The 23,938-nt window shown below is 32.1% G+C and overlaps 1 protein-coding gene across 1 annotated transcript; it reads left to right on the top strand.

Moving 5' to 3' along the window:
* The first annotated feature begins 500 nt into the window (after window positions 1-500).
* LOC128549954 (uncharacterized) lies at window positions 501-23,938 on the top strand. Its single transcript, XM_053527749.1, has 5 exons — window positions 501-684; window positions 1,842-2,038; window positions 3,092-3,616; window positions 22,448-22,634; window positions 23,931-23,938. The coding sequence occupies exons 1-5, from the start codon at window positions 501-503 to the stop codon at window positions 23,936-23,938; spliced, it is 1,101 nt and encodes a 366-aa protein (XP_053383724.1).

The following is a 23,938-nucleotide window of genomic DNA, read 5'->3' on the forward strand; positions in this document are numbered from 1 at the left end:
TATGTGCAGCTGCGCGCCTGTACAAGAAGCTAAAAGTAGATTGGATAGAAGGATAAAAGTAATACACGGTGTGTATTGCAGTATAAATACAGTTGATAGTGTTAAAAACAAGAAGGATTTACAGATAAAAGCAGTTTAAAAACAGGTCTATCATGTTAAGCATTGTGTACAAGTTTGGTCACACCCTGTTTAAACTGATTCAGGCGTCTCTACAGAAGGTATCCTCAAACTACTCAGGAAGCTCAACCCACATAAAGCAACAGGACCTGACATGATGCCTGCAAGAGTCCTCAAGGATCTAGCGGATGAGTGTGCCCCATACCTCTGCAGCATAATACAGGAAGTGTCTGTCTAGCAGTGGGATACCCAATGTCTGGACCAAAGCAAACGTTTCGGCTATTTTCAAGAAGGGAGAGCGCTTCAAGGCCAGCAACTACAGGCCGGAGTCCCTTACATGCATATGTTGCAAGATGCTCGAGCACATTGTAGTCAGCAACATTATGCGGCACTTCGACAAGTACCAAATCCTGACTAACTGCCAGCACGGTTTCAGGAGGAAGCGAAGCTGCGAGACACAGGTACTGACTTTGGTGGATGAACTCATCAAATCTCTAGACAAGGGTAAACAGCACGACCTTGCAGTTTTAGATTTCTCTAAAGCTTTTGACCGGGTACCACATACAGGTACCACCCGTAAAAGAGGCGTCTCCTAGCCAAACTCAACCACTACGGGATCAGAGAGAAGACACTGACATGGATCCAGGCCTTCTTAACAGGCAGAACACAGCGTGTGATCGTTGATGGGGCATCATCCGAGCCGGCACCCGTTACTAGCGGCGTACCTCAGGGAAGTGTTCTCGGCCCCATTCTCTTTCTTGCTTTCATCAACGACTTACATCTACATCTTTCACCCAACCGTCGATTTCCGACTATCACTGGGCGGCGCTGTCAGAGAAACAGTTGTTAAAGAAATGATATGTTACAATGTTAAAAGAATAAAAGCTAAAAAAAGACAGTATGCTACAGTTAAAATGGGACAGAGGCAACAGAATTACATACTGACCACCGCCAGCCTCTCTCTAAAGATACTGAGACTGGGGCTAGATTTAACATAAGTTGGTAGGGAGTTCCAGAGTCGGATGGTCCTTGGGAAGTAGGAGTTAGAAAAGTACTGAGTGTGAGACATGGGGATTAAGTAATTTAGGTTTCTAGTTGGAATAAGATGAGATTGGTCGGCTGCAACTGTCTGAGTCCTTATTTTATAAAACATTACTAATGAATTGTGTAACCTTCTATATTGGAGTGTATTCCATTCTAACGTTTTCAGCATTTGTGTAATACTACTGGTGTAACTGTAGTCGTACATGACGTACCTAGCAGCTGACCTTTGGACATTTTCGACTTTGCTAGTGAGGGTTTTTTGCCAAGGATGCCAGACGCTTGAACAGTACTCAAGTTGAGGGCGGACATAGGTGTTATAGGCAGCAATTTTGACCTTTTTATTGTCAGTTTTGACATTTCGTTGTATGAAACGAAGAGTGGAAGTTGCTTTGGAAGTGATATTGTCAATGTGTTTGGACCAGTTTAGATTTTTGGAAATGGTTATGCCTAAGTATTTAGCTGCCTCACAAGTTTTTAACTCTATGTTGTGAAGTTTGAAGGGGTAGACCACAGGATTTTTCTTTCTAAAAATTCTAAGGACTTCGCACTTGTCCGGGTTGAACTCCATGGACCATGTCTTCTCCCAGGTTTCTAAGCTAATGAGGTCTTGTTGCAGAGGTATACTATCTGAAATGGAGTTGATGGTAAGGTATATTATGGTGTCATCTGCAAACATTCAGACTTACCCCTACTTGTGTTATCCAAGTCACGACTCTTCGCCGATGACTGTGTGGTATACCGCGAGATCAACACCGAAGCCGATTGTGAAATACTACAACAATACCTACATAACCTTGCGGACTGGGAGAAGCAATGGGGCATGTCATTCCACCCCGAGAAATGCAGTGTCCTACGAGTACACCGGAAGTCACGGGTGGTAAACGCGCAATCCAATTCCCACTGGGAATACGCTAAAAATGGGTTGCGCGACTTCCGGTGCTGGTGTTGCGCATCAATATATACAAAATCGAGGTAGGTGGGTTTTTGTTTTTGTAAATAATGACACATTTACGAGTGCTTTCGAAAAAAAGCAAAATGCTATTCGACACAAAAATGAATAAAGATCATATGTGTGAAATACCAACTTATTGATTTAAGAATCAGCTCTATTATCACGAAAACTCTGCTGGCTCGAGCTGTCAAAAAAGCATGGAATCGTGAAAAATGCAAATTTTCTAACTCTTGTGCCTTCTTTCTGGAAATGTGATGCTTCTAATGATCAAACGCGTGTAAAACAGTCATGAATATTACATACACTTGAATGAAATGTTGCTTTTGGAGGAAAGATTGGCAAAAAATAATCGGGAATGGGGTTGCGCCCCGGGAATGGAGTTGCGCGTATACATTATATACATTATGATGTATACGAGCAACTCCATTCCCGGTGCGCAACCCCATTCCCGATGATTTTTTGTTAATTATGTCCCCGTAAGCAGGATTAGAAGCAAATAATTATGATATTCGTTACTTCAAAACAGTTGAGTTACCATAAAAAGCATCAGAAGTCCTCAGATTAGGCATACGAGGTCAGAAACGTCCATTTTTGTTGATTTCATACTTTTTTCACGCTTCTTGTCGCCTGAGTTTTCGTGATAATAGAGCCGAATCATAAATTACAAACCAGATATTTAACACATATGATGTATTATCATATTTGTGTCGAATAGCATTTTGCTTTTTTCGAGAAAATTTATTCTTGTCTCATACTAAGCAAAAACATAACTTCACATACCTCAATTTCGTCCTTTTTTACGCGCAACACCAGCACCGGACGTTGCGCAACGCATTTTAAGCGTATTCCCGGCGGGAATTGGATTGCGCGTTTACCACCCGTGGGAAGTGGTCCCCAGTCATGTTTGACTACACTCTCAAGGGCCATACACTCAATTCTGAGACATGCACCAAGTACATGGGAGTACACTTGACACAGAACCTCTCCTGGAACACCCACATTGATAAGATAACCAAGAAGGGGAACAGTACCTTGGGTTTCCTCCATCTGAACCTCAGGATTAGCAATGAGGAAGCCAAGACCACAGCTTACATCTCGCTTGTGCGTCCAAACCTGGAGTACTGTTCTACCGCATGGAACCCCTACACTAAGGACCAGACTAAAAAGTTGGAGATGGTCCAGAGGAGGGCAGCACGTTATGTCACGAATAGGCACCACAACACCAGTAGCGTCGCCACGATGCTGGACCACTTACAATGGGATACGCTGGAGTCCAGAAGAACTAAAGCCCAGCTTACCATGCTATACAGGATTGTCAACAACCTGGTAGACATCCCAGCCCAACAGCATCTTACTCCAGCTTCAAGCCGCACTAGATCTATAAACAGCAGAAAGTACAGGCAGCCATCATCATCTACCTCATACTACAGGAACTCCTTCTTTCCCCGGACCATCACCATATGGAACAGCCTACCGTCGGCGATTGCTGAAGCCCCTGACTTGGTATCCTTCAAGCAGGGGCTATCATCACTAAAGTTCTAAGTAGGACCGTCCCAGCTACAAGTACCTCCTGATGATTCCTGGGACTGTGCCGGCCGCGGCCACCGTAACCGGAGAGGCTTGGGTTAAAGGGGCGAAAATGTAGTTGGGTAACACTTTTTCTACTTCTCTCTTTTTACCTATCCCACTTTTCTACCTATCTATCCTTTCCATCTTTTCTCTTGACCAAACCACCCGTCGCGTGATAGTCAAGTGTGAGTCGACGTATGATGTAGATGTAGATGTAGATGTAGATTTGTTCATCATTTTATTGCGATTTCTCAAATCCACATCGGTGCATGATCAAGGGGCTAGCGATTCGAAGTCAAAAACCTTAACCACTCGGCCACGGAGGCCCCATGTCACCAAAATGAAATTAAATTAGTATCTTGCAGAAACAGTTAAAAGTTTTGAAAGTTTCTAATAAAAATTATGTTAGTATAATTACAGTACAGTATATTATTAGTATATCATTGTTATACGTGTAGGCTATATGCAGGGGTTTGTGGTATTTAGAGGACTTATATAATAATATGAGCCGTGCCATGAGAAAACCAACATAGTGGGTTTGCGACCAGCATGGATCCAGACCAGCCTGCGTATCCGCGCAGTTGGTCAGGATCCATGTGTTCGCTACAGTTTCTCTTAATTGCAATAGGCTTTGAAAGCGAACAGCATAGGATCTGGACCAGACTGCGCGGAGGCGCAGGCTGGTCTGGATCATGCTGGTCGCAACCCAACTATGTTGGGTTTCTCATGGATGGCTCATATAAACGTATTATGTCAAGGCAACTGGCTTTCAACAGAGGTTTTCTGGACACTTATGATGACTGATCCCTTAGAAGAAATGACAATGGGCATTTTGAAAAATGTGTACTGTTGCCGAAACCAAAAGCATAGAGTAAGTAGTCTAGTTACAAAGGTCATTATGGTGGGATACAATTGGACACACTTGTGCACGGGTGCACTGTTTGGGGCACCTATGTTATTTGCCTTTGAAGTAATGTTGTAAATATGGGCTAAACAGTTTAGATCCGGTTAACTAAGAGATTGTACCCCGAGTTTTTAAGCGACAACGATATTTTTATTTTAGAATTGGTTAATATTTTGAGACACCCACACCAATTCGTCCGTATGAAAATATATATAAAAAAAATATTTCTTGCGACTTTTTAACTTTTTTTTGTTCAAGCAAAAACTTGTATAATCAGTCTATAACACGTACAACACAATGCCTTACTTGACCGTAGCTTTATAAGATCATGTGGTCTCAACGTTTTTGTTTGAGCGGTGGATTTTACGTAGACTGAATAATGGATAAATAAGGAAAAATAATGACATTTCCGGTTTTATACCGAATAAAATATAAACAATGCATGGACTTGGAGCACTAATGAGACCGTTTTATTAGCACATGTGTTCAACATTTGTGCCATTTATCAAAACATTTCTGCACAGTTCGACGTAGGAAGAATATTTTCTCAACTTCTTAGAATATCAGGTCATATACATTTCTTACCAGGATCAAGCAATTACTGAAGCACTTCATACTTAAAAGGCTACTTCTTAAGACAAAACATGCGTCTTTTCAATGCATTATTCGGGTAATCGGCACCCCCGCACTTAAACAACGTAAAAAACAGCTCCGAGCTTAACGCATTTCAATGAATAAGATATCTCTCTGCTCACCTTCCAAAATCTTATGTATTGGTTTGACCTGACGTCTAACTAGTTTTACACCACGTGCAACTTTTTTCTATACAAATAATAATAATAATAATAATAATAATAAATGTTATTATAACAGCACAGTTATATTTGTTTGTATTTTACTCACCTAAAACAAAGACTTGTAATTTTTTTCGACTAAAAACAAGTTTCAACTTTATAGATGGATTTACACGTCGTATGAAACGGTAAATTTTCACGCATGCGCACTCTACATAGGGCAAAAAAGGGAAAAATATTTAGATCTTTGCAAACCCACATACAACTGCCTTGTTCAAAAAGAGATACCTTAACTAACGCGCAGTATCACTAGTCAAGTCAAAACTGATGATTAGGGATTCATAATGAACAGGCAATAAAACTTTTTTAGCAATTTGATTTTACTCTCAAAGAAAAATGAGAAATTGATATTTTCCATGAATTAAAAAAAGCTTATGTTTGATTTTCTAACATAATCTGACAGAACTTAATTACCATCTATCACATTTAGCTCGCATGGCCCGTTTCGTCGGGCCCTTAAAGGTGTTTCTCTTGATGCTTGCCTTCTGCACAGGCATTGAGTACATACGCTTTTGGTCTTAATGTTTGCTTTTTATTAATTATACAGGAGCATTGTTGTTGTTTCACATGCCATGCTTTTGGTTTTATAATGCGTGTGTAGGAGGATGCACCTGGGTGGGGTTGCTTTTATTGACACTGGTCCCGTGACTGGAACATGGTGGGGGTCGTGTGAGGTTTAGGTGCGTCACATAAACTCTCCAATCGATGTTTTTTGCCACTGACCGTTCAAGGCGGTGCCCACTGGTTCATCTTATTTGTTGTTTTTTCCTCGTGTGTTTGCTTTGTATGTGAGTGGTGTGTGTTAGAGTGTGCACATCTACGTGTTGTAGGTTTCGTTTTTCAGGAGGCTTTGCCGAACCGTATATGTCACAGGTCAAATATATAACACGTGTGTGATAAATTCGACCGTAAAATTGACATTTGTATAATGTGACATATTTGACAGTTTACTCCGAAACGTATATGTCAGTAGTTATATATATGGGGTTTTTGGCGCAGTTTCACCTAATTTAACATTTAGTCTTTGACCTAAAACGACCCAAGCTGGACAATTTAACAAATTTGAAAACAAATTTTTAACAAATTATTGTTAAAAACCTATAGTAAATATGATTAAACACCTCCACCAAAATTTGCCAAAATCCTGCCAAGAGGCAGCAACGTGGCTGTCGCTGCAATTGACAAACTTTTGGCAGAACGTTGAACAAAACAATTCACCTCCAATCAAAAGCCTGCCATTTTTCTGAAGTGGAGCATGTGACAATGTCTGCCAATTGGCCAAATCTTTTGGCAAACTTTTGGGCAGATTATTTTTTATGATAAAATGTAAAGGATTTAAACTTATTTTGAAATTTGTAATACTTTTAGGGTACATAGTAATTAAACTTTAATTAAGCTTTAATTAAGTTTTAATTAATCCTTTAATACAAAAGTCTCGTTTATACCATGGGCTACAGGTTCTCGATAATGTAGATCTGATGTGACTACCATCAAAAAGCATAAATGTTAATTCTGTGATTCTGAATCGTCTAAGGGTGAATATCAAACATTGTTCCTTGTTTTAGATAAAATTTTAATTTTTTCTTATAACAAGATATTAACTTATCAGTGTCAAAGTCCTCTTGCTGCCTAGCTGTTATATTTACATTATCAAATTATCAAAATAAACATCATCCTGGGGCCTTGGATTCCGCCACCTAAATATAAATGTGATATTGGGCTTTTAGTCGGTTATACGGGTCACCCGGGGAGCTCGACACTTTATAATATCTTAATATTATTATATAGTTCGGTTTTCCGATATAACACACCACTCAAAAGCATATTAGTACATCTATTTTTTAATTCTTGGTTGGTGTGTATAAAATCTTTATTAATCTACGAAATTTTCCAGGTCTTTTTTCATATTTATTTAAATAGTTCAGATCGGCCATATTTTATATGTTGAAATGTATCCAGGCACACGGACGGTCAAATACTTTATTCATTTGTTTGTAATCAAAAAGTATGACTATTATTTAGTATTCAATAGAGAAAACTTCATGTCTCACTTCCTCTACCCTTTTTTCTATTTTCCTGTCTTTTTTGTAAGTTTAATAATTTTGTTAGCTAAATCATCAATTCGTTTTGTTTGTAGCAATACTTCAGAAGCAGATAAAATTGTCAATCAGTATTCTTTGTTCTAGCTAATTGTGTTTCTTGTTGTAAGAAAGCATCTTTTACTTCTAGTTAATTTTTTCCCAATATTAGAAAATTTTTCATCATAGTAGACAATTCTTCGACATTAGCGGTTATTGCTTTAGTATTAGCAGTATTACTGGGGTAATTAGCAGTGATTGATTCTCCATAGTTTAGCTGAGATTTAACTGCAGAGTCCAAATCATTTATTATTTTTTTAATTTTATCATTATTTGATTATTAATTTATTTATATCTTTTGTAATAAACCTTTAAGTTTACTTTACTCTTCGTACTTTATATTGTGACTTGCATCAAACATTATTTAATAGGTCTACAAGTTGTTTTCTTAAAATTTTCTATCTGATTATTAACTGTGTTAATTGCTTCAGGATTAGCAATAATTGCTTCAGTATTAGCAGTAATTAACTCCCCTTGTTTAACTGATTTTTCAAAACTACAAAGTCCAGTTCAGTTTTATGTTCTCAACTTTAGCTTAAGCTGCGTCTATCTTCTGTATTTTTTTTGTAATATTACTTAAGTCTGCATACTTTAACTTATGACGGTTTGTCAAAATAACTAATCCAATTTCGAATTTGTTTTTTAAAGTCAGCTATTTCAGGAATTAATGTTCTTTTTAAAAATCCTCTAATGCTGTGTCTGATCTTCACCTCTTTGTGAAGCTGCCTTTTCCAAGTCAGAAATTTTATATTTGCAAAGTTTATGTGAACTTAATTCTAATAAATCTTTATGCTTTTTTTTCAGTTTCAGTATTTAGTTTATTTTTCTGTTTGATTTCTAACTGGATACATATTTTGTAACTTTTTTTCAGCTTCAAGAATCTTGTCTTTTAGTTCTTCATGTTTATTCATTACTAGCTTTTAATTCTTAGAGTGTGTATAACTTTTCAAAATTGGTTCTAAATACTTTTTTTATATTGTCATCAGTCAAACAGATTTTTTCAGGTCTTAAAGAATCAACAAAGCTTTAATTTTCTTCTTCAATTTTACTTGTAATTCAACTACTCAATAATGAATTTTTTTAAAATCTTTTGTTTAATTCTTCAATGTTCTGTACTTCTGCTTCTAATGTCTGTTTTATACTTTAATATCTTCAAGATTATAGTCAGCTATTAAACTTGAATTTTTTTATACACCAAACAGTCTTGAAATACAGCGGTGGATTTATCTGGATTTCCCTAAGTTGATTTATTTTAGTACCTCCCATATCAATGCTCTGTTATTGTGTTGATCAAGTTTCTTATTTCTGTGAAGATATGATTCCATGTCCTTTCTAAGCTTTTTATATTGTTTTTTAGTAGCATAATCACTTAAATCAATATCAAATTTAACTTTACGTACACTTTCGTTTCACTTATTTGTTTTGTATCATTAAAAAACACCCATCTATATATACCAGTAAAGTTTTTTCTTAAAACTTCCTTGGTGTGTCTATATATAGAGTCATATTTTTGATTTTGTTGCATTTGCAAAGGTATCACGATCTATATTTTGTTCATTACTAATCATATCATTTTCTCGTTTACCTGGACTTTCATAAAATCTATGTGAACAGTTAATTCGAATATCTTGTGGTGTTTTATAGTAAGACTGACTTAATTAAATTAACACAACAGTTTTTGTGACGTCCTTGATAAAGATTTTGTTTATTTCATTTGAATTTTTTATTCTTCACATACAAAATCATCTAATATTACTATTTTTGTTTTTCTGATTCAAGATTCCACAAGGGTCAATCTTTGGGTTGGGATCAGCTGAACATTCAAGTTATTTCATTTGGATCTACTTTAATTTTTTTTGAATTGACTTAAGTGGATTAATTTAAATCTTGTATATTTAGAGTGTTCTAGGTTTTTAGCATATAGTATAATTTTTTCATAATATCTAAGTGGGTTTTCGATGTATAACATTAATGTAGTTGCTTTCTTCCAGTTTCAGACGATCACATATTACATTCTACTAAAACTTGAATCTGGCATAAAAGGATAAAATTGTTTAATGTTTTGGAGGTATCATGGTTTGTTTCATTATTGGAATTTCCATTATATATTTTCAGTAGGTTACATTAGCTTACAGGTTGCGTTCATTGAGGGGTCTGGTGGTGTCTGGAGCGTACCTTTTGTTGATAAAGGCTTGCAATATCGTAATGAAATGTGTTTGAATAGGCTACACAGAAAAAAAACTTAGTTGGGCAAAAGATGAGTGCTCGTAGAGAAGGAAATTATGAAGAGAAAAAATAGAAAAGCTACAAATCGGAGGGATATGTACACTGCAAATCTGATAAGCCAATTACTGAAAAATAGAAGTCATAAAGCACAATTATCAAGTCAGTTAAAAGCTTACCTGGAATTAATGGAGCAATTTGGCGTTACTTCCAAAAGTTTTGTTGATCAATGCAAGAACAAAAAATCGGCAGAGGCAAATGGCGAATCATCACCTCGGGACTACATCAACCCATTATCACACCATTTACCCAGCTTCAAGTAACAAATGCGATTAATACCGCGAAGAATTCATATGGTTTGGATGATGAAAGTTGATGTGCTTTAAAGACACTGATGATACAACTGAAGAATCAGAAGAAGAATGGGAGCAAGACAACAGAATTTTTGAGTTAATATTTATTAAAGATAATGATTTAGTCTTTTAGATAAAAAAAATAATAACACACACAAGAAGTGTTTAACTTTTTTCACAGCAAATTCTAACAAATCCTGATGAAAGAATGACTAAAGAAGAAGTTGAGGGTATCATAGAACATGTATCGGTTGAAATAATAAAATTGGGGTAATGAATTGTGCATATCAGAATGAAAATCCCTCAGATCTTGAGCTAAAGCAAAAGGAAGGCAATTAAAGTAAGTAGGGAAATTATAACAAAATATTGAGAAAACGATCAATAATATTCTTGAAAACAGGCGGATAAACAGGAAAAGGAATAAAACATTATACCAATATAAAGTTTCACCAAAATGGGCAATATGGTTTTATTTAATTATTAATTTAAATATACTTTATGGTCAAAACAAATTAATTGCTAGGATAGAATAACTGGAAAAGAAGTATTATACCCTAAAGTAGATAATGATTTGATTGATTTGATTAATAATAAGTTAACAATAAGAAAATGCATTTCAAATCATTCAGAAAATATTTAACGATAAACAGAAAAAATCAGGATTACCTATTCAATAAAAGATTAGAAATTTAAAAAAAGTAATTAGAGGACAAGTTTATGACGTTTGTACATGTAATCCAAAAGAATAGGTTAATGCCTTGGAGTTAATTTGTTGTTCAATTTGATGTGTGAAATAATAATGAAGAACTAAAAAATGAAGGGTATTAGTATAATTGATGAACTATTAAACAATGAAAAACATTGTTACAGAAACCATGAATGTTATATAAAAATTATTTTTCTTGATCTATAAATGGAACAAAAAAATAGTATTAAGTTCTTGAAACAGTTAAAAGATATTAAAAATAAACCGAGTGATTTTACAATCAGATTTTTAGTCGTTCTTTAATTTTAGTAAAAATAAACCTTATGTTGTGGGTTTGGAATGTTTTAACACTATGACCTTTCTTGGATAATATTAGTGATGGAATACGACAATAAAAAAATTCGTTACATTATATGGTTAAAGTATTGGAAAGATATTAAATTTACAAATGGTCTACAGTTTACCCAGATATTAATAATTATATTAGAGAAACATTAATAATAATGGATGATTTTGAATTTAATAATCAGAATTGCTCCAATAAGTTTGGAATTGGATTTAAGTAGTTTTTAAGGATTTTGATTTCATTTACAGATAATTTTAATGTTGGTTTTAAGAATGTCAAAATTTTCATTCCATTGCTAGGATTTGAGAAAAAGCATTGAGAAATACTGAATGGGGAAACTGACGCACCAAATATAACTATCGCTGTTGATACAATTTACATTCATTGTGATCTTATTGATAATTCACTTGATGTGGTAATTTCAGTGATATTATCTATGCTATAAGTACTGCAGATTTAACAAGAGCTTATCCATTTACAAAAGAACCACAAAAGAGTTGGATATTCTGAACTTAATTAATATATTATAAATTCAATTAGAAAAATTATTACAGATGTATTTGGTAGAATAATTTTTTTAATGAAGATGAAACTTGTTTTACACTATTTTAAAAGAAATTAATTAAAATAAGTTTTAAAACCTATATTATGAAATTATAAAATTTTAGTTTATATAATGTACAAAAAAAAGTTTCTGACAAAAATAAAGGGAATTATTTATTATGTTGAGGCTCACACGGAACAGAAATCTAACACGGAAAGGTATTCTTTGAACTATACGAAATTGTTTCAGCGGAGTGCATCTTCACTTGGCACAGTGGAAAAAAAAGCTGGAAACAGCAGGAAAGGCAGCACTTGCAAGTGGACACAAAAGGTTGGAACAGAAGTTGGAAAATTTAGTGCTGATTAAATTGTTGAAACACTTAAAAAAGAAACCTGCTCGGCAGTTGGTAGTAATTTATTGCAGGAATTAAAGAAAAGAATAATAAAAATAATAATAAAAATAATAATAAAAATAATGATTATGAGGAGGATTATTAATATATGATTAATCGAGTATTGTCGGAGTTATGGAACTTCCCTCGACAAAAACGGATTAACAAATTTAATTATAAAATACTAAAGTTTTAACTTTAATAAAAAAACTCAAATAATAAACGAAAAATAAAAACTAAAATAAAAATCTAAAATAAAAAAATAAATAATATATCGTATATACATGTTTAGAACAAAACAACATCTTGTGAAAGATATGATTAATCCTATTCAAAAAGATACAGCATTAATATCTGTCTGGGAAATAATGTTAAGCAACAAAAAAAAGGATATCTTTACAATTAATGATAGAAGCTATATTTTGATTGGTTTAGTTTAATGGTTATTTTGAAGTAAGTTTTAAAATAAATAAGTTGTGATGGGTATAATTATGATGATGACCCAATTGCTTAATTAATTTAATGCAGTTCATTAATGATCAATAGTGGTTAAACAATATGGAAAATTGTTTATGATTGTAATAATTTATACTATGAATAAATGTAAAAAATTTAGTAGAATTGTCTGCGGGATTATGCCAAAATCAACAGGAACAAAGGAATTTATCTATTTAGATATACTGATACTGTGCTACTGCTGAATAATTCAGGTTTCAAATTTAGAAAAGAATTACTCCAAGGTGGTAAAGAAGTAAATGTAAAAATTCATTAAATAATTATTCCATTTTTTCAGGGTTTAGGAAACTAATATTACTCCAAGTCAAATTAAATAAAACCTACAGCTGACAGATGATGATGAATTAATTTTTAGAGCTACTTGTGTGATTCCTGGTAGGGTAATGTAACTAAATTAATTCTATGGGTTCACGTTTGGTTTTATGATTGGGTTTGATCTAATTACTACTGAAAGCATTTAAAAAAGCAAGATGGTCAACCTTAGGGAAATGTGGCGACATCAACTGATAAACGACAGACGGACATAACTGTTAGAATAACCGCTGGTGTAATAAAACCTAACTGTATTGGTTTATTTACAACGACTGAAAAAAAAAGTTACTTGCACAAAGACAGAATCCACTTTTATTAGGATACATTTAAGTTGATGCAGCAGCTGATATTACTTGTATTTTGTGCCTTTGTCGTCCTTGTAGTTGGTAATGGTGTTTTTGATACTGAAATAGAATACACAATATATCAAGAATATATGATGATGTAATTTAAAAATTATTATTATAAAACAACATAAATAATAAGACTACCGGAAGTTTTTAAATAGATTTAATTTCAAAGTTTGTATGGATTGTTCATTTTAATTAGTATATAAAAAGGAAGTAAACTACAGAAGATCTAAGCAGATTACATTAACAGCTGAAATTATATGTTCGGCGGCAGCACATGTCATTGTGTACGAAATTGTATTGTATAGGGAAAAATAAGTTGAAATAAATACTATATGGAAAAGAAATTGTTATTGTTTAACTGAATTGTCATTGTATTAAATAAAATTAAAATATAAATTAAATAAACTAAATATAAATTATATATAATGACATCAAATTATATTGAATATAAAGTTAAACCTTACAGATGGACAAAAGAAAAATTTAGCCCAAGCCTACAACAACAAAATTCCACATACTTTTAGATTAAAACATGAACAATTACATGGAAACTTCCCTTTACTTTAACAAAAACACAAATTAATCAAATTAAAAAAGCTGTTGCAAATAATAAGGAGTAGAAATTACAATTTCAAAAAGCCAAATGTCCGTCAAGGTCAAAATGGTGGATTTTTAGGAGCTTTAGGCTGGTTTGTTAGGAAAAACAATTCTTCAATGGCAGCAAAAATGCTCCAAAATATATAGCCCCTTTAGGCATTGGGGCCCTTTCTGGACTGGCCAGACAGCGTGTCAGTAAATACTGGAAATGGTATGATTTCAGTAGCTAATGATAAGAGAAATATGATATCACCATATCTTACACCTAATCAAAGAAAACAATTAGTAGGATCTGGAGTGATTAGATTAACACAAAAACAAAAACAAGACGGTGGCTTTTTAGGTATGTTGGCTGCTAGTCTAGGAATACCTTTGATTACATCTTTGTTAAGTGGAAAAGGACTACAGATTGATTCTCAACGAAGACCTTACAGACGAATTCCTATAGTAAAAAAAAATAAAATTTAGTAAAAAAATAAAATTTAGTAAAAAAAAAATAAAATTTATAAACAAACCAATATCTAATTTTGAAATTGAACAATGGGTAAAACAATTAAAAATTAAAAACTTTAGGGGTGTGTTTAGTAGAAATAATTTACCAAGAGTGAAACTCTCGGAGACCACAGGTCTACCAAAATTAAAATTAAAAGAAAAGGACGAGTGTGGAATTATAAATTTGGACGACTCTGTTGGTCCTGGAACACATTGGGTTTGTTACTTTAATACTTTGTACTTTGACCCATTTGGACTTCCTCCACCAAAAGAAGTAATTAAGTATATACCAAATGTAAAATACAACAATGTTCAATATCAAGACAAAACAAGTATGCTTTGTGGATATTATTGTTTATTTTTCATTAAAATGTTACAAGATAAAGTACCGTTGTATGATTTATTGTATAAAATACTAAAAATTAATAATCAAAGAGTAAATGAACAAACTATTATAAATTATTTTAACCAATAAGGACATTTATTTAACTTATTAAAACTGTGTTTTTATTTAACTGGAATAATTAATATAATGGGAATATTTAATAATATAAATGAAAAAGTAAATAAAATAGAAAGACAATTAATAAGAAAACCTCCATTGTTTTTAACATGTTATACCCAAGATACTGATGGTGGACTATTTCAATGGAAAACTGTAAATGCTAGTCCTGGTTTAGTTCAAAATGGTAATAATGTGACAATTAATTTTAATTGCATTTTAATTATTCTTGTTGATGCAATTAAATTAGATAAAGGAGAAGCTAAATTACAAATAAAAAATAAAGACAATGTAATTCTTCAAAGTTATCATGTAAAAAATAATAGAAAAAATGAATCTATTTCTATTAATTATGCAAATGAATTTAAAATAAATGATGTTATTTATATTAATTCTTTAAACGTTATGAATATTCAGTTAACAATTTATGGTTCTATAATTTAAGTTTTAATTTAAGAGTTAATTTAAGTTTTAATTTAAGAGTTAATTTAAGTTTTAATTTAAGAGTTAATTTAAGTTTTAATTTAAGAATAAGCTAATGTATCAATACCATTATCAAGAATATATCTTTTATCGTCATAACATGATAAAGATGTTTTATTTATAACATAACTGGAAAGATTGTGTTTATTAGAACGAATAACTTTAAAGGTGTGATTACTTTGGGTTGAATTAAACAAAGTATCTTTGTAATTTTTATGAACTATTGTTTTCTTAACAACAAGTTTTTTAATTCCTTTACATTTTTTAATGTTAACTTCATTTTCTAATAAATAAGAATACATTTTACTTCTTAATCGACAAATTCAACAATGGGAATGCCGGCAGCTTCATCTTTAAAATTTTCCAATTACTTTTTTATTATTATCAAAATAAAATTTGAATTACTATCGTAATCACTATTATCAAATAAATCTTTGTCCTTATAAAAAGTCTTTATATGCATCTTGGTTTTAATTTCATAACATAATGAATCAGTGTCAGTAAACAATAATTTACAATTACCCTCGTACTTTTCCTTAATGTAATTATAATGAAAATCATACATTAAATATTTTGATAATCTAGAATGCACATTCCAACATAACAAGGTCTGTTTAATAACAAACTTTCTTTTATTTATGAATACCAAACAAATTCTTGTTAAACATCGTTTGAACTAACAATGAAGGTTTGGCTATGTATTTTAATAAAATATTTTCATCATGAGTTAATTTATATTAACCCTCTTGCGTAAATTCTCCATCGTCTTAACCGAATACAGAATTGTTCATTAACTTAAAAAGTCCTTTTCAAATGAATTTTTTGCTTTAGATCTTTTTGAGTATTAAAATCAATATATTTTTTTAGCCAAGGACTTTCGTCAAAAGTTAATATTTTGTGTATTTTTGTTATTTTAACCCTAATTGTGTATATAGTTCAAGATTTTAAAATGAACTACTAATTTTGTTTTTTCATTAAAGTTGGAACCAACTTCTTTACATTACTTTTCCTATTTCAAATTCTGTTTTAATATTTTTACTATAATCAGAAAGCCATTGATCTGGTATAATAATTTTTTCAGGAGCTAAAGGATAATCATTGGGGTTTTATGTAATTTTTTGGATATTCAAGATCACATTCAATTATAAAGTTAGTTTTACCTTTTGCAATTAATTTCTTGAATTGTTTTTTCGGATATAAATTTAAAGTTTCCAGAGGGTAAAGGTTGGCACATAGCCCAACCGTAAAGGTTATTGGCGTCAAGGTACATAATGTATTTGCTTTCTTCTTTGGATTATAATCTTTCATATATTTATTGTTTGCTTACTGTATCTGTTTGAAATATAACTTATTCCTCCTCTCAGTCCCTTTTCAATAAAAAGATACATATCAATATCAGTTATTAAATCTAACTTAATCCAGTCATTTTTAACATTGCATCCCAAGCTAAACCAGGGCTACTAAAATAATGACAAGGATCTAATTTGTAGTACTCTAAACATAGTTTTCTAAAATTTTCAAATACATCAGCTAAAAGTAATACGTCAGTTTTTAAATATAGATCATGATATTCTCCCATTGTTTTAATTTTAAATTTATTCCAGATATTTTTAGCATGTTCGTATTCATTATCAGATATGTGTGTTTCATTTAAAATTGAATAAAACTCTTCTTTAGAAGGTAATTCTGTTTCTTTGAATTTTTTAAATGAATCCATGTAATCATATGGTAAACACCTTTTGTCTTTAATAATTCTATATTTTTATCAAATTCTTGAGATAAGTATTTAAATTCTGGAATATTTTTTACTAAGTTATCCAATGATTGAGACATAAATTGGAAGAATCAATAAAACCAAGTCGGAAATCATAATGCCATATATCTTTCCATATTGTTAGGAATAACATTAATTTCTTTTTTAAATTTTCCTATTTGTTGCATAATAAAATGACCGTCATAACCTCTTAAATTATGAAAAATAACAGGAATTTTATGTGTTAGTTTAAAATTAATATTACATTCTGAGTGAGCACTTCCTCTGAATTTTCCTGTTATATGACAATGGTCACGTACTTTGATTGAATCTTCTATATATTCTTTTTCACAAATATGACAAAACTTTTGTTTTTTAAATTCGGTTGAATCATTTTTAGACATTCTCAAATCTTTGTTTAAATGTTCTTTAAATATTTCTTTACAATATTCCACTTCCTCAAGCATTTTTTCAATAAACTTATAAACTGCATTAGGGCCTCTATAAATCTGGGTTGGTTTAGTATATTTATCGTCATAAACAACAAACAACTTTATAGCCGTAACCACAATCTTTTATGATTTTGATATGGTTCAGTAAATGAAGATTCAGTTGATGGTAAAGCAGTTAAAACTTTTTTAGTTATTGATTCAAATCAGCATAAATTACAAAAGGTACTGCTAAACTTTATGATAATTTTTAAATTGTACTTACTTCCCTCTATCTGGCATTTTAACACCTTGGATACCATTAATAGCTGAACAATTTGGTATGTGTTCATTTAATATTCTTTCATATGTAAAATGTTGTAAACAACTTTTACAGAAATATTTTTTTTCTTTATGTTTGGTTTTGTTAAACATTAATCTATTAAAGTCTTTTATCCAAACATAATGTTGGATTACAGTTCTTGAGGGCTTACAGTCATCATCAGTTATTTTATCATTTATTTTATCATTTATTTTATCATTAGTAATTAGCAACATGTCACAGTGTTCTTCGTATTGATATTTTGATATGTACAATGGATAAATACTATTTTCTTCATAACCAAATATATTAAATGATATTTCATTTAAAACTTCAATTTTAGGTATTTGATTTAATGTAACAGGAAACTTTATTCCAGTATAATCAAGATCGTTTATATGTTTTTTATATTTTGAAACTCTATGAGGGTCTTTTTCAACAGGAAATTTATAAGCTAAATGACACCATCTAAAACATTCGTTATCATCATTCTTTATATTTATTAATCCTTTCATTGGATGTTGTAATGGTTTTGGTAATTCTAAATAACTTGAAGCAGCCAATGGACTATATTTATATCTATTTATATAATGAGCATCAACTGACTCTATTCTCCAGCCACTTCCTTCAGAAATCCAATTACCAATTCTATTTATTATTTCATCAAAAGCTTGATGTAAAGTTTTTTTTTATTTCGTTTGTGTTAATAATTTCTAAAGCCTTTGATTGAAAATAAGCTGATTTATATATTGTATCAGTTTTATCCATTTTTGCAAAAGTTATTTTTAAAACAACGTTTATATTTATACCTTTTTTAAGTTTTAAGTTCAGATTTAAGTATTTCATAAGAGTCGTTTATAGTTAAATATAATTGATTCTTTGGATCTTGTCTATATGTAATTTAATTTCAAATTTCTTATAATATTGTTTTGAAGATCTCTCGATTTCCTCTATATATTATATTTAGAAAAAAAAATCTTCAAGCAAAAAATAATTAAAAAAATAATTAAAAAATAATAAAATAAATAAAGTTTTAAATTATCTTTAAGAAGAAATAAAATATTTAAATTTATATCTTTTTCCATTAACTTTTGATATTCCACATTTTACTCGGTTTGTCCCTTCACAACACATTTTTATTAACCCAGCATTAATACCAAATTCTTTAGATGCTTTGTAAGTGCTTTTATATGTTTTTTCTTCATTAGTATCACAGTCGGTTACAATAACTTTTTTAGGATTGTTTCGATAATTATTTGGTCTGGGACAATCACATAACTTTTTAAAACTAGAGGTTTTAGTACTCGAGGGTACAGCATTTTCTTCTTCAGTTAATAGACAACCACAGTCCCATTCAAATAAAGTTCTTTTACGAAGATAAGGATCTATAACATTTTGTAATTTATCAATGACGTGGTTTTTATATTCATCGCTAACTATTTGATCAAGTTTTGATTTAATAACATTTCTTCTTTTAAGAACTTTCTTATATGAATTTTCATCTGGATTCATTATTTCTCCTAAAGTGCTAGATAATTTGGCATAATCATTCTATCTACCTTTCTATTAACCATCATATATAATAATACTTATAGAAAAAAATCTTTAAAAACACACGTAAAATTTAATATAACTCTTCTCTTTTTTACTTTTATATCCGTTAAGTTTAAATTCCTTCATATACGTTTCAAAAGGCATTGAATATTTTTTTTCTTTCTGCATTTCTAATAGTATTGTAAAAATATCCTGAATAACTTGTTTCTCTTCTTCTTTATTTACTTTTCCAATCCGTGCTTTTGTTATTAGTTGTTTTATTTTGTGATGATGTGCTTTTAAAATAAATTTCTTGTCATCAAGTTTTAGTCTGTTAGTAAATATAGTAATTACTGATGGAACAGCGCCAGCAACTGCTACAAATATAGGAATAGCTGGAACAAGTGCTAATGCAGCTGAACAACCAAAGACACCTGCTGTAATATATAATCCGGTACTTACTCTCCCGCAAAATTTATAACTTTTTCTGTAAGCAGCAGCTAGTTTAGTTAAGTGAATGATTAACTGATCTATTGTTTCTATTCCATTATTAGAAATTAAATTTTTATGGACCATTTATATAATATATATTTTAAATTAAATTTCTTTCAATTCACTAAATGGTATCCAACTATTAAATTTTTCATTGTAACCTTTCCATTTTACTAAAGCTTGTTTTTTCTTATAGTCTCGTCTAATAACTTTTTCTATTCTAAAAACTTCTTGTGTAGTAGGTAAAAGTTCTTGTTCATAAAATGAACCTTGAATTATTTCATTATTTAAATCTTTAATAGTGATGTTCGGGATTTGTATTATTAATTTTATAAATTATAAATATTCCTCTGTCCAGTTTGGTGTATATCCTTTTTCAAAATGTCTTTTAAGTTTGCTTAAACGAACTCGATCACCAATTTTAAATTTTGCTTTGCTCTTTGGTATCTTTAAATCACCATATAAATTAAAGTAAACAGTACCTTTATTTAAGTTTTTACTAGCTTCGGTTGGTGTCATTTTTATACTAGAATGTTTTGTTTTGTTATATTTATCAACCATATCCTGCAATTATTTAAATAAGTATAAGTATTATTTGCTGTAAAATATTTCCACATTATTCTTTTTAAACTTCTATTAAATCTTTCAATAACTACAGCCTTTCCTTCATTAAATGTATGGTACATATTAATCTTATTTTTATTCAAAAATGATTCAAATTTTTATTATAAAATTCTTTTTCCCTTTATCTACCCATAAATTTACTGGTAATCGTCCTTCTAAAATTATTTTTTCAAATGCATCAGTAACAGATTCTCCAGTTTTATTCTTTAATGGAATAACCCAAGCATATTTACTAAATATATCAATAACGGTTAACAAGTACTTTACTCCTTTATTATATTTTGAAAAAGCTTGCATGTAAACTAAATCAGCTGACCAAGTATCATCAATATCATTAACTATCACTCTTCGTTTCCTAAATTTTCTTTTAATTGGTTTGTGTAATTCTTCTGCTAATTCATCGCTCCATGTGATTCCGGGGGTATACTCTACCCCTTTTCCCGTTTTTTGATTTTTGTTTTTGTCCCAACCCAAGTGTGTATTTCGTTTTGATAGCTGGTTTTACAACTAAATGTTTTGCAATCTTTTCTCCAATGTTTTGTGATTTAGTTTTATTTAAATTGGAAAGCATTTGCTTATCACATGTACCCTTTTTTACACCACTGTCATAGCAAAAGTCATGGTCCATACATACTGCATCCAGTTCATTGACAGGGGGTCCATTATCTAGGGGATTTCCTGGTCCACAATAATTATATCCTGGAAGTGTTAAACTTTCTTAGGTAATAAAGGTAACATTGCTTTGTGAATATCTAAATTACCCCTGTAACTTTTAAAACTTTGATTTATTTTTCCACAAGATGAACAAGTAGCCTTTATCATTTTTCTCCCGTTTTTTGTTATAACATAATGGGGGTTTATATTATCAGTAAATCTTCTTTCTTTCAAACAATATATTTTATTTTGTAAACTCATCTATATCAAATGTATTTAAAATTATTTAAAGACTAATAATGTAGTTACTAATTCAAAATAAGTTTAAATACCTTTACATTTTATCAATAAAAATAATCTGCCAAAAGTTTGCCAAAAGTTTGCCAAGTTGGCAGACATTGTCACATTGCTGCCACTTGGCAGAAAAATGGCAGGCTTTTGATTGGTTGAATTTGTGTTTGTCAACGTTCTGCCAAAAGTTTGTCAAGTTGGCAGCGACTGCCACATTGCTGCCACTTGGCAGGATTTTGGCAAATATTTGGTGGAAGTGTTTAATCATATTTTACTATAGGTTTTAACAATAATTTGTTAAAATTTGTTTTAAATTTGTTGAAATTGGTCAGCATTGGTCGGTTTAGGTCAAAGACTAAATGTTAAATTAGGTGAAACTGCGCCAAAAACCCCATATATATAACTACTTATGTCACATTCGTTGTGATACAAAAGTGCATGAAACTACAAATTACACTTTTGTTAAATTCATTCCAGGAAGGGGGTCTAACCCCCCACCCCCCGCGGTACTCCCGCCCTTCCCCCCCCCCCCCCCCCCCCCCCCCAACCCCTCGCAGGAGCCGATCATATATCAAGTTTACTATGTGTTTATTAAGTCGATCGCTTTGCAAAAATGTATTTTATGGTCGCATGTTACTGGGACTTTTATAAATAATCCTGTCATTGCATTTCGGCTCTCCACAAATTACAGCCTAGGCCATACATGGTGAAGAATGATATGCTAACGGACACCCCCCAAACACCGTTACCCAAGTGTTATATAGATAAAATGTATAGTGATATTTTATATACAGGGGATTAATTATGATTGAGTTTCATGTCTATCTGCGCCGAATGAACGCATGCTGTCTCAGGCAGTCCAAAAAATAAATTAGTAGCGTATTTTATTATTATGACGGCACTGGAACGGCGCAATGATCAGCAGCATGAAAAAATGAAAAAAAAAATTTAAAGGATAGAAATGGTTGTGGTGGTGGTAGTAGTGGCGGTGGTTGTGGTAGTGGAAGTAGTGATAAAAGTATTGGTAGTGATAAAAGTAGTGGTAGTAGTTGTGGTGGTGGTGGTGGTAGTGGCAGTTGTAGTAGTGGTGGCGGTAGTGGTAGTAGTAGTGATGGTAGAGGTAGTAGTAGTGGTGGTAGTGGTAGTGGTAGTAGTGGTGGTGTAGTAGTAGTAGTGGTGGTGGTGGTAGTAGTGGTGTTGGTGGTAGTGGTTGTGGTGGTGGTAGTAAGGGTGATGGTAGTGATGGTAGTAGTGGTAGTGGTAGTAGTGGTGTTGGTAGTGGTAGTGGTGGTAATGGTGGTTGTAGTGGTGGTGGTGGTAGTTGTAAAAGTGGTGGTGATAGTGGTTCTGGTGGTAGTAGTGGTGGTGGTAGTTGTAGTGGTTGTTGTAGTAGTAGTGGTGGTGGTGGTGGTGGTAGTGGTGGTAGTGGTAGTTCGAACTTACAGAACATCAGATCGCGTTGATCGGGTGGCGATTTCGTACAGCATTCGAGTTTTGTTTTTCGATCCTTTTCCTATCAAGGTAATTTCTAAACGATCAAGAGTCGATTGCTACATGATCTCACGAAACCTTGTCAACCGACCGCTTCTTATTTCTTAAATATTAGAAATATCAGATAAAACGTCCGAGCATTGCCGATCAAAGTAGACCTCTTGCCGATAACCGACCATTGCCCAATTTCTTGTCAATGTTAACTCGACCGCCAACCGACGGCCGCACGAACGCAGTCAATAACTTTCCGAACCGATCAATCGGTAATTGATCAAACATTTATACAAATTAAATAATAAGACTATTTCGACCACATTCCCGAGCGGGATAGTCCCGTTTCCGAACAATCGTTTGGGAACGATCGGGTCGATTTGGTCGGTCGTGTGAATCTATCATTAGCAGAATCTAGGTGGCATAACTGAGATGTGTCAATAAAATTTTATTGTTTTAACCCTTACCATGCTAAATTTCTATAATGAACTGGTCCATCTTCCAATTTGGGCAGTACCATTTATCATTTGAAGGGGTGTTTACTAAAAATTTACTGACTGAATAGCGAACAGTGCAGACCATGATCAGACTGCACGGATGTGCAGACTGATCTTGGTCTGCACTGGTCGCAAAGGCAGAATCACTTGCCGCCAGCAAGCTAAGGGTTAAATATATCTTTTTTTCCCAAAGTGATAAAAATGTGATGTATTCGTTGAAAATTTCGTTTTCCTTTGCCCATTTCTGCATGTAAGATATTCGTTTTGGTGTGTTTATGAAAACCAACGTATACATCACATACAGTCAAACCTGTGAACAAAGACCACTCTTCGGAACAAGCAAAAGTGGTCTTTGTTCACAGGTGGTCTTTATTCGGGGGGAAGAGTCACTTCTCAGTTAGCCATTATCATGCTGATAAAAAGTATTTTAACAGCTTCTTGCTTTCTTTATGTTCTAGAAATGTAA

The sequence above is a fragment of the Mercenaria mercenaria genome, chromosome 17 (assembly GCF_021730395.1).
Source record: "Mercenaria mercenaria strain notata chromosome 17, MADL_Memer_1, whole genome shotgun sequence".
In the NCBI taxonomy this organism is placed as follows: domain Eukaryota; kingdom Metazoa; phylum Mollusca; class Bivalvia; order Venerida; family Veneridae; genus Mercenaria; species Mercenaria mercenaria.

Coding starts and splice junctions, on each gene's coding strand:
- LOC128549954 (XM_053527749.1), top strand. CDS start 501: ATGCGGCACTTCGACAAGTACCAAATCCTGACTAACTGCCAGCACGGT. Junction 685..1,841: donor TGACCGGGTACCACATACAG/GTACCACCCGTA, acceptor GCAAACATTCAG/ACTTACCCCTACTTGTGTTA. Junction 2,039..3,091: donor TACACCGGAAGTCACGGGTG/GTAAACGCGCAA, acceptor CACTTGACACAG/AACCTCTCCTGGAACACCCA.